The sequence below is a fragment of the Alligator sinensis genome, unplaced genomic scaffold (genome assembly GCF_000455745.1).
Source record: "Alligator sinensis unplaced genomic scaffold, ASM45574v1 scaffold969_2, whole genome shotgun sequence".
Classification (NCBI taxonomy): Eukaryota; Metazoa; Chordata; order Crocodylia; family Alligatoridae; genus Alligator; species Alligator sinensis.
Window position 1 is genome coordinate 68,610 of NW_005842481.1, and position 12,610 is coordinate 81,219.

Sequence of the window (12,610 nt, forward strand, 5' to 3'; positions counted from 1 at the left end):
TCTAACAGACCCCCCCCCCCCCCCCCCCCCCCCCCAATCATGTGTACAAATGCCCATAGGTCTGCACAGGACCTCAGAAAGTCATCTGGTTCAAACCATCCCTGCTTAAGGCAAAATCATCCTGACTAAAGTATTTTTGTCAAGTGCCTGTCTAACCTGCTCTTGAAAGTGTCCAAGGATGGAGATTACACAACCTGCAATACTTAATTTGAGACTATGAGCATAATTTCTTCCTAATTTCCAACCTGAACTTCCCTTGCTGCAGTTTCAGATTTGCTTCTAATATTGTTTTTTTATGATCACAGAGAATAGTCTGTATCTATCCTCTCTATAAGCCCTTCAGGTATTTGAAGGCTGTTATCATATATCTCCTCAGTTTTCTCTTCTCCAGACTAAATAACCCTAGATTTTTCAGCCTTTCCTTGTAAGTCATGCTTCCTAGGCCTATCTTCATTTCTATCACTTTCCACTGAACTTTCTGATTTGTCCACATTTTTCTTGAAGTTGTAGGGCAAAAGCCAGATACTGTACTTCAGGTAAGGCCTCAAAAGTGCCAAATAAAGTGGGAGGGTTACTTTTCTTGATTTGTAAGTGACATTCCTGTTGATACAACCCAGTTTGCTATTGGCTTTTTTGGCGACAAGTGCACACAGCTGGCTTGTATTCTGCTTTGTCCCCTCATGTCCTTTTCTGCAGTGCTGCAGCCCAGCCAGGCACTCCCCAGTCATTATTTGCATATACAGTTATTACTTCCCAAGCATGGGCGACTGGTGCCTCCCGAGCCTGGGGGGGGCATCAGCGGGGCATGACAGGGTTTCCCCCTGGCCAGCTGGCGACCGGGGTGGGGGGGCTTGCCGGCAGAGCCAATTTCAGGGGGAGCACTAGTACTCTCCATGCCCCCCTACCAGCCAGAGTGCTTGCTGTCAAGGGGGAGCACCAGCACTCTCGGGGGGCATGTATCCTCCTGTGCCCTGCCTATGCATCACCTATGTTCCCAAGGGCAGGACCTTGTACTTGTCCTTGTTGAATTTCATCTGGATGATTGCAGACAATTTTTTCTAGTTGATCCAGGTCGCTCTACCCTCCAGAGTGTCTGTAACTCCACCCAACTTGGTGTTGTCCTCAGATTTTTTAAGCGTGCATTCAATTCCAGTGTCCAAATCATTAATGAATATATTAAACAATATTGGATCTAGGGCAGATCCCTGGGGAGCTCCACTTGATACCTCCTTCCAACTAGACACTGAGCCATTGTTGAGCATAATGATCCACCCAGTTACATATCCACCTTACAGTACTTTCATCTAGTCTGTATTTCCTTATTAGGGAGAGAGGGAGTTAGTTTGTTAGTCTGAAGGTGTGCAAAGAGCAGAGCCTCGTGGCATCTTAGAGACTGACCCACTAAGCAATGTTGTAAGCTTTCATAGGCAACAGCCTACTTTGTCATGCTGTGATCAAACCCATGCTATGGCATCTGATGAAGTAGGCAGTCACCTATGATAGCTTATGCATTGCTGAATGAGTTAGTCTCTTAAGGCTCCTATACACGTGCAGCAAGGCTGCTCCGACGTGCTGTAATTACAGCGTGCTGGAGCAGACTTGATTAATTGCTGTGTTCCAGTGGACTCCTGCGTCTCGTGTATTAGCGTCCCAGTGCTGAAAAATGGGGGTGGGAGCGCCTTAACTAAAGCTTGTTCTATGAGCTTTAGTTAATATGCCCCTGCTGCCATTTTTCAGCATGGGGTTGCTGATACATGAGATGCTTCAGGTGCGTTAATTAGAGCAGCTCCGAGTCTCCCTCCCTCCCCGCACTCCCAGAGTACGTGTAAAAACACCCTGAAGCAGAAGTTCCCAAATGGTGGGTCGCAACCCTGACTGGGGTTGCAACATCAACAGATGGGGTTGCAGGGGTGGGAGCTGTGGGTTGGGAGTGAGGGGCCATGCTGAGGAAATGGGGTCATGCTGAGGAAGTGGGGCCATAAATGGGGTTATGCTGAGGAAAAGTTTGGGAAGCACTGTCCTAAGATGTCCCTTTGCCCTGCCTTCTGCCTTAGCTTATTAGTTACAGACATGGTATCTTGCTCAGAAGAGTAGCTAGCATCTTGGCTCTTAAAACTAAGCCAAAGGTGTTTGGTTTGCAGCAAATGGCATCAGCAATAGCTTTTCCAAACTGAAGGTGTGTTGCATGCTTTCTACAGTGTGAAATGTGAATGTAGCAACCTTTGAAATATTTTTGGAAGCAAATTGAAAGATCATTTAAAATTGATCTGAGATGGTTTCCAAAGGGAAATCTACAGTCAGGAAAATTTAAGGAATACAGGTAAACATGTAAATAGACTGGTATGTTGACCCCCTCTTTCCCCTGCCCCCGTCTCCTGGCCCTTTTTTATAGTTACTCCATGCAGTCTTTTTTGAATATATACAGTGTATACTAAGGATCTCTTTTTATGCAACCTTCACTGTTATTATTAGAGTTTCGCTTCAGTACTCCTTCAACAAGCTGTTACAGTAAGCATAAAAACAAGCACATTAAACAGTAAATAAAATGCACCATCAGCCTCTTTAGACAAAAAAGTGATGAAGTACATGTGCATATAATTACAATAATTAAACATTTGTATTCAGCTGAATAGCACACTTAAATTAAAATAACATACTTCTAAAGCATACCAAGCTGGGACCCGTGCAGTGCAACACTGTTGAGGTGGGTTTAAAAGGAGAGAGGGAGGCTTTGGGTTAACTTAATCTTAGCTCAGGAATACTCTGCAGTGTTGGCTGCACTGTCATTTGTTACAGCACAGCTGATTTCTCTACTGCATGCCTGCATTTTCATTGTAAAGTGTGGGTTTTTTTGCTTGCTTTTGATTTTAAAGAAAGTTTAAAATTTGCCTAGGTGCAGAGATGTCCTGCTTCACATTAGCACAGTGAGTTGCTAGACTATGGACATAGAAAAATGGTAAAAGAAGGAAGGAACACTTAACCTGGTGCATCTCTTTCTCTTCCTATACACTGTAGTTGTTTATAAGGCAGCTGTTTTAAGCTTTTAAAATAAAAGGTTTCAAGACAATTGTGAGTTATCTTTTTACCTTTAAGACCTAAGATTTGTCAGCATGTGTGTGTTGCTGGATGTGTAAATATTGCGAGTACTCCATGTTAAATACCATACGAGAAAGCTAAACCTTTATTAAACCCTTTAGAAGTCCATTCGTCCTGGAGGCAGCATTCCTAACCCAGAAGATAAAAAGTCATGAGTCAGACCTCCCTAAAATCCTAAGATTAAAAAAATTAAAACCTTTCCTTTCATCTGTCTCTTGTATTTTTTGTTTGTGTGTTTGTTTTTTTTATCTCTTCCTGCCCTTTTGAGTTATGAATAAGGCTTCCTCCTTGGCAATGCACTAATACCCTTGATATACAATGAGGCTTGCTGTCCAGAAAGGTGTGATTATTAAATTAAGTCTGCCCTCTTTGAAGCTACCCTGACAAAATCTTTTATTCTTTGGACACACAAACGGTTTCCCATGTTCTAAAAAGACGGGAGTAAAACCAACCTTAATGCTATATATATATTCCTTACACTTAATGCATGTGTTTGTCAAACATCCTTTTTTGTTTATTAGCAGGGTTTGAGCCTACAACCTTCAGCTCCACAGAACATACCTCTTCTACTTGACTAATGAGAGTAACTAGTAGGGGAAAGCATACAGATATGCTCTGTGCAGACCAGAGACAAAACATGTCCATTTCAAGTGTAATACACACACATTCTTCAGACGGTGGTTAGACACTGGGTATCTCTTTGGTTTTGTTCCTGGCTCTGGAATTGGATTGTGGCCTGGAGATTATAGTCCGCCTAGCCAAGTGCAATAATGCTCTAGTTGAATAGTCTTTGGGAACCTCTGGTTGTGAAACCATGAACTTGAGCAAAAGAGCCAGTGCTATTAGCATAGAAGCAAAAGGCGTATGACTAAAGGCATATCTATACAGAAGACTGAAGTTTGAGAGGTACCTGAGAAGCAGAGTAAATTAGTTGATGTGGAGCTTTATACTCTTATGTATCTGTATCCAAAAAGTTGTGCTACCAGCCATGCACATTCAAAAATTACGAATCAAGCTAAAAAAAAAGGAGTTCCTGCCATTTGTATTTTAATTCGAGCCCCATTTTTGGCTTGTGTTAAATTATGCACACGTGGCAGCTAGCAATTGGCTTGCTAGCCGTATAAAGAGCTTGGGTGGTTTCTGCCCAAGTTGGAGAGAAAGCAGTTGGAGTCCGAGAGGGAGAGCGTGAAGATCTCTAAGCGCTGCGGATCCTTACGAACCCAACGCATTTCTTAAGAAGGCAACAGAGGTCTAAACAGCCTCTGGCCTCTCCCCGTCGCCGAGCGCAATCCTAGACGTATCCCTTTCCTATATACTCAAGAACCAAACCCACGGAGCTTCAACAACTCCGTTGGGAAAGAAACTGCCGAACCCGCAGAGCCTTAACAACTCCGGGGCCCAAGAACCGAATTTGTCGTAGTCCTCCAATGAGGATTTAAGCGGAGCTGAACCTGGAAAACTGTCCAGCCTACACCGTGACCATCTTGGGTGTAAGTAAATAATCTTTGAATCAACCACTACGCGTCTGTGAGTAATTCTAGCCCGTGCGTGCCTTGCCGCCGCGCGGTCTCTTCTGAGCCCGCGTGCACAAAGACAGGTCCGCATATCACTCCCGGCTCGCACATGGCGACATGGACGGGATCGGGAGGCGGCCCGCACACCTGAGAGCAATAAACTCCAGTGTGATATCTGCCAGAGTTTACTGCTACATGCTAATAGCACATGTAGATGTGCCCACTATCAAGCTTTCCTCTGCAAGAATGAGGGCTAGAAACTTACTGTTCGTAATAAAATGGTGATGCTAATGTAATTGCTTGATTTTAGAGGCTGGGACTGAAGGAAAACATGAGCTGTCATAAGACTAAGTAAAATGCTTGAAGTTAGCAAATGGTTTCCAATTCTAGCTTTGCCTCAAGTGAACTTGTGAGCTGTCTGTAAGTTCTGTAAAAGAGGTGAATGGTAGTTGCCTTCCATTGTTGCAGTATGAAACAGTGCCTCATAATAAGTGTTTTTAGTGCTGCTTCAAAAATGAATTTCTTATTTATGGCAAATCCCAATGTTTCCAGGGAAAAATTAATTCTGATTTGGAATGAAAAGGTGAAATTTTGAGATTATTCCATTAGTCTGCATTTATCATAGAGTTGAGTATAGGGCTGGGAGTCAAATGGTAATGGCATTTGTGTTAATTGATTGTCTATATAACTTTGGGCAAGGTGTTTAACCTTTTTCTTAGTTTTCCTCATCTATCAAAGTGAAAATAATGCTTTTCTACCGTAGGTAGTTTTTGAGTGTAATGATTGTAGTACTTGAAGAATATACAGTTCTTAATAAAAACAAAACTCGGTTATGTTGAAATTTCTAAGTAAACTTTTTTTAAGGTACAGTTCAGTTAAAGAAGAGAAATTTAGGCATATGTCATTTTTGGCATCTTCATGATGTCTGAAAAAGCCTTGAAAACATGTGTGTCTTGTTTCCTTTTGCTTTCCAGTGGAAAAAAAATTAAAGCCCTTTTTGCTTGCTTATATTTCTTCAGAAATATTAGCAATGGGACTTCTGATATTAGCTGGTTTTGCGGCAGTCTTTTTTGAAGTCTCTCACAGGGTTCTCTGTTTCTCCTATGTTGCTTCATATTTGTGTTACTTCTTCCATGGACTGCTCCTTCAAGGTTCTCGTCAACCATAACTTCTGAAAAAGCAGTCATTCAGTATTGGAAAATTGAGACGAAGATACGGATACACGGGATAATTGTGTCCTGCATTGTCTCACCAACAATACATCTTAGATTGTAAGTCCTTTGAGCCTATATCATGTCAAACATGTGTTTATGTAGCACTAGCACAATACAACTGTGATTGTAATTGGGACTTCTAGGTGTTACAAAATACAAAATTAAACAATGAGGTATCAGATATGTTTTGTGAACTTTTATTTGCCCCTTATGAATGGAGCATGTATGCTGAAACTTTAGCTCAGGTGCCTGAATTAAATAGATGTAAAAAAACACCCCAAATAACATTTAAAAAAAACTGCTTCTCTTCCTAATCAGGTTTTATTTACACTGGATTTCTGATGTTCTTTCTGCCAATCCTATAGTCATGACTAATGTCTTCCAAAAGAACACAAAGAAAACTGTACCTAAATTCATGTTAAAATAAAATAAATTAAGAAAAAAGCACTTAGTTTTTAAAAACAACAAAATTCTTCAAACTTCCTGTTATACATCCATCCTAAAAAGCAATAATGGTCATGGACCCACATTTCCCCCTCCCCACTAGGGTTGCCAACTCTGTTTGAATATATTCCATGAGGTTTCATCACATGATGTAATGACATTAAAGACTTTACATCAGGACGGCAAATGCACATTGCTATTTCATTTAAAAAACCCACTGCACATCTGTATAAATCAGATTCAACATTTAATATTTATTTTACTGAATGTTCTATCATTTATCTCCTGGGTGATTCTCAGCATTCTCTTGGAGATTTATCTCTAATTCCTGGAGACTCCAGGGCAATCCTGGAGAGTTGGCAACCCTACCCCCTACTTGTATATCGCCTATAAATATTTATTTTTAACTGGGTGTAATGCTGCAATATGGAAGGAGCTGTGCCTGTCAGTATGTATGAGGAGTTCTTGAGTAGGGGAAGTAGATGAAAGTGCAGTTGCCTGAATACTGCATGGCTATGGAAACTATTGCGCAAAAGTGTACAGCATTGCTGTACGCTGACAAGTGGAGATCAGTTTAGTTGAAAATTATTACTACTGACTACAGTGGTTTACTTGTGGAATGCTTTTAGAGTAAGGATTTGAAATGCTCTGTAGAAGAAACAAGCAGCTCACATTGTATGCTTAGTGTGTAGCTTTCAAAGAACAAGTCATTTTAATTAATATTCTTGAGTTTTTTGGATTAGTGCTTGGCTGGCCCAGGTGAGCTTGAGAGCCATGATATAACACACATAAGAGACAGTGTCTGTCTGAAAAACTTAACATGTAAAGTATAAGATGAACCAAAAACATGAAGAGAACCTTGCATGCTAAAATTGAGGGGAAAAAAAAGCTCTGCCCAAGGCCTGCACTGAGATCGAGATTAGGATGCTAGGCTCCAACCACAGTCTGGAATTCTGTCTCCAAGGCTAGGGCTCCTCAACCCCAACCTGTAGGCCAGATTCAACCCACAGAGGCATGCCATCTGGACTGCCAGGGTCCCCAGGGCTAAGGACAGACATTGAAATAGCCTGAGCCTGAATTGATTCAATCTTTGCAGGTTAGTCTAACCTGGCTAGGCTGAAGTGGTTTTTAACCGCACAGACATTCTTTCTGGACTGAGGAAATTCAGGCACATACCTGCTGTGGCTCAGGCTAGAAGCCAGGGGGCACTACCTTCCTATCCACAGTGCTGAGCTGAGAAGGGATGTTGCAAGGCCCTGGCAGGATGCTTTGATTAGGGACACCTGCCTGCACTGTCCCAGGCTTTTCCCCGCTCACTGCTCAAGGTGGGGGAGTGTTGCCAGACCGTAGCCCTGGACTAGCACTCTGAGGCAAAGGGAGGGGGTGTGCAGTGCATGCATCTACTGGTGATATGGAGCTTTTCAATCTCCTTCTTTCTGCTTCTTTATACTGTCTGCAGCAAACTGACAGGTGAGCAAGCCAGCAGGGAGGATGATAACAGTGTTTAACACCCCATCAGCAAAACAATAACCTCTCTCAAGGGAGGGATGTTACCAGCTGACCTGTTGATTAGCTCCAAAAAGCCCTTAGTGGACACTGTTTTGTCTGCCTGTCCCAGTGAAATTGGAGACATACAGACACCTCTCAGCGTTAGCTAGCATACCACATGCCTGGGGTCTGTGGGGCTGGGGTCCATGCTGTGGGAGATGGGAGGAATGGAGGGGGGGATCCCTTCTTGAGCAGCAGGGACGGGGGAGAGGGGCAGGGGAAAGCCAGGCAGACCCTGCTGTGCCTGCAGTCTCTGCTGGAGCTCTGGCCAGGGAGCAGAGGGGTGGGGCCAGGTCTCCTGTCTGGAGCAGAGAGTCCCGCCCAGCCCAGCCTACCAGGAAAGCCACGTGGTGCCCTGGGAGGCAGTGATCCCCAGTAAAACAGCAGGGGGTGGGGTCTCAGGAGGTAGCATAGGGTGGAGGGATACAGGGTGCAATTCTGTGGTGTGGGGCTGATGGAGATGGTGCAGGCCCTGATCTGGCAGTACAGAGTCCCTGTTCAGGGTATGGGGGCCAAGGGAGGCGGTGTGGGGCACAATCCTGGTGTGTGGAGTCTAGTCCAATCTGTGTACCGGCTCCATATCACTCTTCTGGCTCGTGGCCATAAAAGGCTGAGCACTGCTATCTTAGGCCATGCTGTTTCTGAGTTGTTCAGGAACAGTCTGTAATAGATGGAGATGAATATGGCATAAGTAAAATGATGAAGGAAAGTATAGCCTTGCTTGGAGAGAGGGCTTGAAACCAGTCCAGTCAATAGTAACCAGATTACCTGTTGTGCTGTTTTTGTCATTCTCTTGTGCTCTCCCAGTATTCCTGTTGTCCTTTCAGTATAATGTCATGCTGCAGACGACAGAAAGAAAGATGTCTGCGCTAGATGTCTCATGCTGCCACATGTGGTGGAAAAAGGGACCTTAGTTACTATTGCAGGACAGGGGAAAATGCAGCATGTGCCCAGTTCTGTGGTTCATTTTGCAGTACTTCTGTCCGCACGGCAGTAGTATTTAAAGCTACAAGTGGTATTCTGTTCTTCTCCGTATAGGGAGTTTTGTTAATTTCGCTGTAAAGGAAATATAAAGAGTACAGTCCTGGGTTCAGTTATTTAGATGAGTAATGATTTTCCTTAATTTTCTCGTTCAGTTTCTTAAAAAATTGTTTCCGTACTGGTTGATAGCTGTCTTGTCTTCTAGATTTTTTTAACTGTAATCTATTTCCCCAACTCCTTCTTTTGTTATAGCAAAATCCAGAAATTGTGTCATTCTCTCCCATTCACTCACCATTACAGTACCATTTTTTTTAAAGAAAAAAACTATCAAGTTGTCAAGTTTTTAAAAAAATGCATATTATACTTAGATGGGATGTATTTTATAACAAGTAGGAAAAGATTTACCAAGTGACTTGGGTTTTCCATGATCATAGCTGTTTTTTTTCCAAGTTACTAGAAACTTCAAGTTTTGTTTTGTTTTGTTTTTTCAAGTTACCAGAAGAGGAAAGGATACTGCTTGGATTTACTGACTCATTTTGGGAGTTGGAGTCTGCAATTTCCTTCTGAAGTGAGCAAATGCTCTTCTGCTGATTACTTTCTATTTCTGCTTACATCTTTCTTGACACCTATCTCTTTATTACTTAGCTATCACTTTGGCCAGTTCGTGTATTTCCTAGCTGTAGTTGTCATTTTTATTAAATCTTTTCCCTCAATTTATATGTATTCCCTCCAGCATACTCTGGGAAATGTGATGGAGAGATTCCTTCTAATGCAGTTGAATCAGAAAAGTTTGTTTGGGGGTGGGGGGTGTTTGTTTTTTTTTACATCAACTGAGTTGAATGGCACTGTTGTGATATAGTTCTGGTGTTACCTTATGGAAATAAAATGTGGAAATGAAAAGGGTGAGGATGTCATCATTTGTGAGCATGTATAAGCTGATCCACTCTAACTGTTTGTGTATCTGTTCTATTCTGCAACCCATTGTTGTAGCTCAGTGTTTGAATCCTTGTCTGCCAAATGGGAGACCAAGGCTTGATTCCTGGATGTGCTTGTAACTACAGCCATTGAGGCACCAAATGTCTGGACTCCATCTGGCCGTTATGTTCTGTCTCAGTGGTCTGAAGGGGAGATAGAAGGTCTGAGTGGCCTCCACTCCATGCTTCTACCTAGGTATACATGTCAAAGGTCCTAGTGACCTCTCATGCATATACCGTGATCCAGAAGGATTGATGGCTGCCTACTAGATGTGATATCATGCAGTTAGTAGAAGCTAAATCAAGGCAATTTCTTTGAATGAACAAGATGATCAATTACTGTAGTTCATCTACCTGCTGCTAGATAGAGCAGACACATAACTGTTGTCAGAGCTGATTTGGATCAGTGACTCGACACCGTGGAACTTTCCAGCACAAGGCACGGTAAGGCAGGGGAATTCTCGGCATGGTGAAGAGTTGGGGGGGGGATAGAGTTCCTGCCGAGGAAATGCAGATTTGCATAACATGATTGGCCAATGTTAAATTATTCCCATGTGGCGGCTGGCAATTGGCTTGCTAGCCGTATAAAAGGTTAGGGGCGTTTCCGCCCTACTTGGAGAAGTCCGCGATTTCCCCTGGAGTGGAACTCTGGCAGCTTGATCCCCTGCCAATGACTCCCCGTCGACGAAGCCTTACGACGTATCCTCCGTGTTGCATGCCCGAGTTAGACCTGAGCTGCCCGGTCTACAAGAGCTCCTCGATTACCGATTAGAGAATAGAATTGTTGCAACTACAATTGCCTGCGCTGTATACTACTCTACAGTGTAAGTAAAGCCATCTCTGTTTTTCCAATTGATATGTGTCTCGTCTGTGCCTAATTCCGCTCCGGTGATAGAGAGTACCCATCTGCCTGTCACGGAATCGTAGCCGCAACCCCAGCTAGCGTTCCCGAGGATTCCCGATCCTCGGTCCCCCCTCGGCCCCCACATGGCGTCACGAACAGGATCAGCGGGATCAGGATTAGGATCGATAGGATCAGAGTCAGGATTTGTGGAAGATCTAATGGAGCTGGAGCTAGTGAGAAGTTGCCCCTGGCGTAGCGGGAGACACCACATGGCCAGCTCCGAGGAACTAGGCGCCCACATCGCGTATCACCAGGCGGGCGGAGTGGGTGAAAGGTTTATCAATGGCTACCTTTCACTGAAGGAAAAAGGAGAAGAGGCATCGGAAGTATGGGAGGCACATCTGTACCCCGAGGCGTTCGGGTGTGTGATGGGGAGCGAGAGAGTCCAGTTCAGGCCCCGGGAGAGAGGGAACACCGCACCCCTCGCCAGATGGGAATCAGGCGACATGAACCCGGCTCTCAGCCAAGAGTTCGCTCGCTGTGTGCAGCTCGCACGGGAGGGTGAAGAGCCGACGACGGCTAACCAGTTCAGCCCCCCGTTGGTGCTCGGGTTGAGAGGCCATACGTGTGTAGCCCCAAGGGATAAAAAAGAGAGAATGTTGGATGTGTTGTTCCGAGCTGTGACAACTTTGCTGCGGAAGAATGCAGACCTGGAAGCCACACTGCTCACGGCCGTTCCGGCGGCATGAGAAGCGGCAGAGGAGAGAAGCCCCGAGTCAACGCCACTCCAAGATGGCGCCGAGGAAGGAGCGAGCTGCCTGGAACCGGAAGAGAAGGGAGGAGCTTCGGGAGAATCGGCAGGAACCTGGCCGGTGACCCCGCCTACCGACGCGACATCGCTTCCGGTGGCCCCGCCTCCTTTCCACGGGGAGGGGGCAGTGAGCGGAGGACATCCACCCCTCTCCACGGATGCAGCGGTAGTCTCAACAGCAGCTACGTGTTCTGCAGCAGCAAGCAGCCGAGTGAGGGAGACAATCCACACTACCCATCACACTAGAACCTGGACTGAGCTACAGGAACTGTGCAGAGAGTCAAGGATCAAGCCTGATGAGACCTTGGCTGTATGGTTAGGACGTCTGGTCGTGGAGTTTGGATCCGACCTGCTTGATCTGGAGGAGGCTAGTTTCTTCACTCAACAAGCCTCGTGGAGTGGAGGACACGCCACCGATATAGATTGGCTAATGTATAATACTCACTGGCCTGTTCCGCTCCCAGCACTCGTCGCGGGTCAAGTGGATCACAAGCCCCACGTCTGGCATGAGGGTCGTCCGGCGAGGATCAGTGCAGAGCAGATCCTACTGGCAGTGATAGGAAGCTCGTACGGTTCCTGGAACCCCAGGGAGCACGCGCTGGGACTGACACCGACCCAGCAGCAGAGACCGTGGCCGCATCGCCACCTACGAAACCCTGGAACTGTTCCAGTGACTTTTGACAGCGTAGAGGCTTTTGATGAGGTGTATCGAATGACCCAGAGCAAGTGTGGCAACCGCTGCAGAGGACAAGAGAGGAGAGGATTATGTTTGGTTTCCTGTTACACCACTCCAGACTCACGAAGCGACAGCTGCGGATCCTGGGAGACGATGGTCAATGGCAGTTGGCCCATGAGCTGGGTTTCCAGTGTCTGAAGGATCCAGACGGCGACTCCGGAACGTCCTCATCGTGTTAGGACAAGACCACGCAGCGTCCGTGTGTGGATCGTCATTTGTGACAGTGCATCTGCGGGCGTGCAAGAGCCGTCCGGAGCTGAGTTGAGTTCGAGCACCTATGTCATGTGCTTGAAGGAGAGTGGGAAACCGAGAGAAGAGATCTGATTACTTTTCCATATGGATAGTGTTATAGAGGTTGATTAACAGTGTCTAAGAATTCTTTTTTCTACAGGTTTACCCGAGGTTCGAGATACGTGTCAGAAGCGGATCCAGAGAGAGAAAGAGAGAC

At 45.2% G+C, this 12,610-nt stretch overlaps 1 protein-coding gene across 1 annotated transcript in view; it reads left to right on the plus strand.

Annotated features, from left to right (window-relative positions):
- The first annotated feature begins 2,939 nt into the window (after window positions 1–2,939).
- Window positions 2,940–12,610, plus strand: part of CARMIL1 (capping protein regulator and myosin 1 linker 1) — a 211,633-nt gene continuing 201,962 nt past the window's right edge. Inside the window, exons 1-3 of the mRNA XM_025212749.1 lie at window positions 2,940–2,956; window positions 5,762–5,881; window positions 9,290–9,365. Coding sequence (XP_025068534.1) covers window positions 2,940–2,956; window positions 5,762–5,881; window positions 9,290–9,365 — 213 coding nt within the window. The remainder of the gene's footprint in view (window positions 2,957–5,761; window positions 5,882–9,289; window positions 9,366–12,610) is intronic.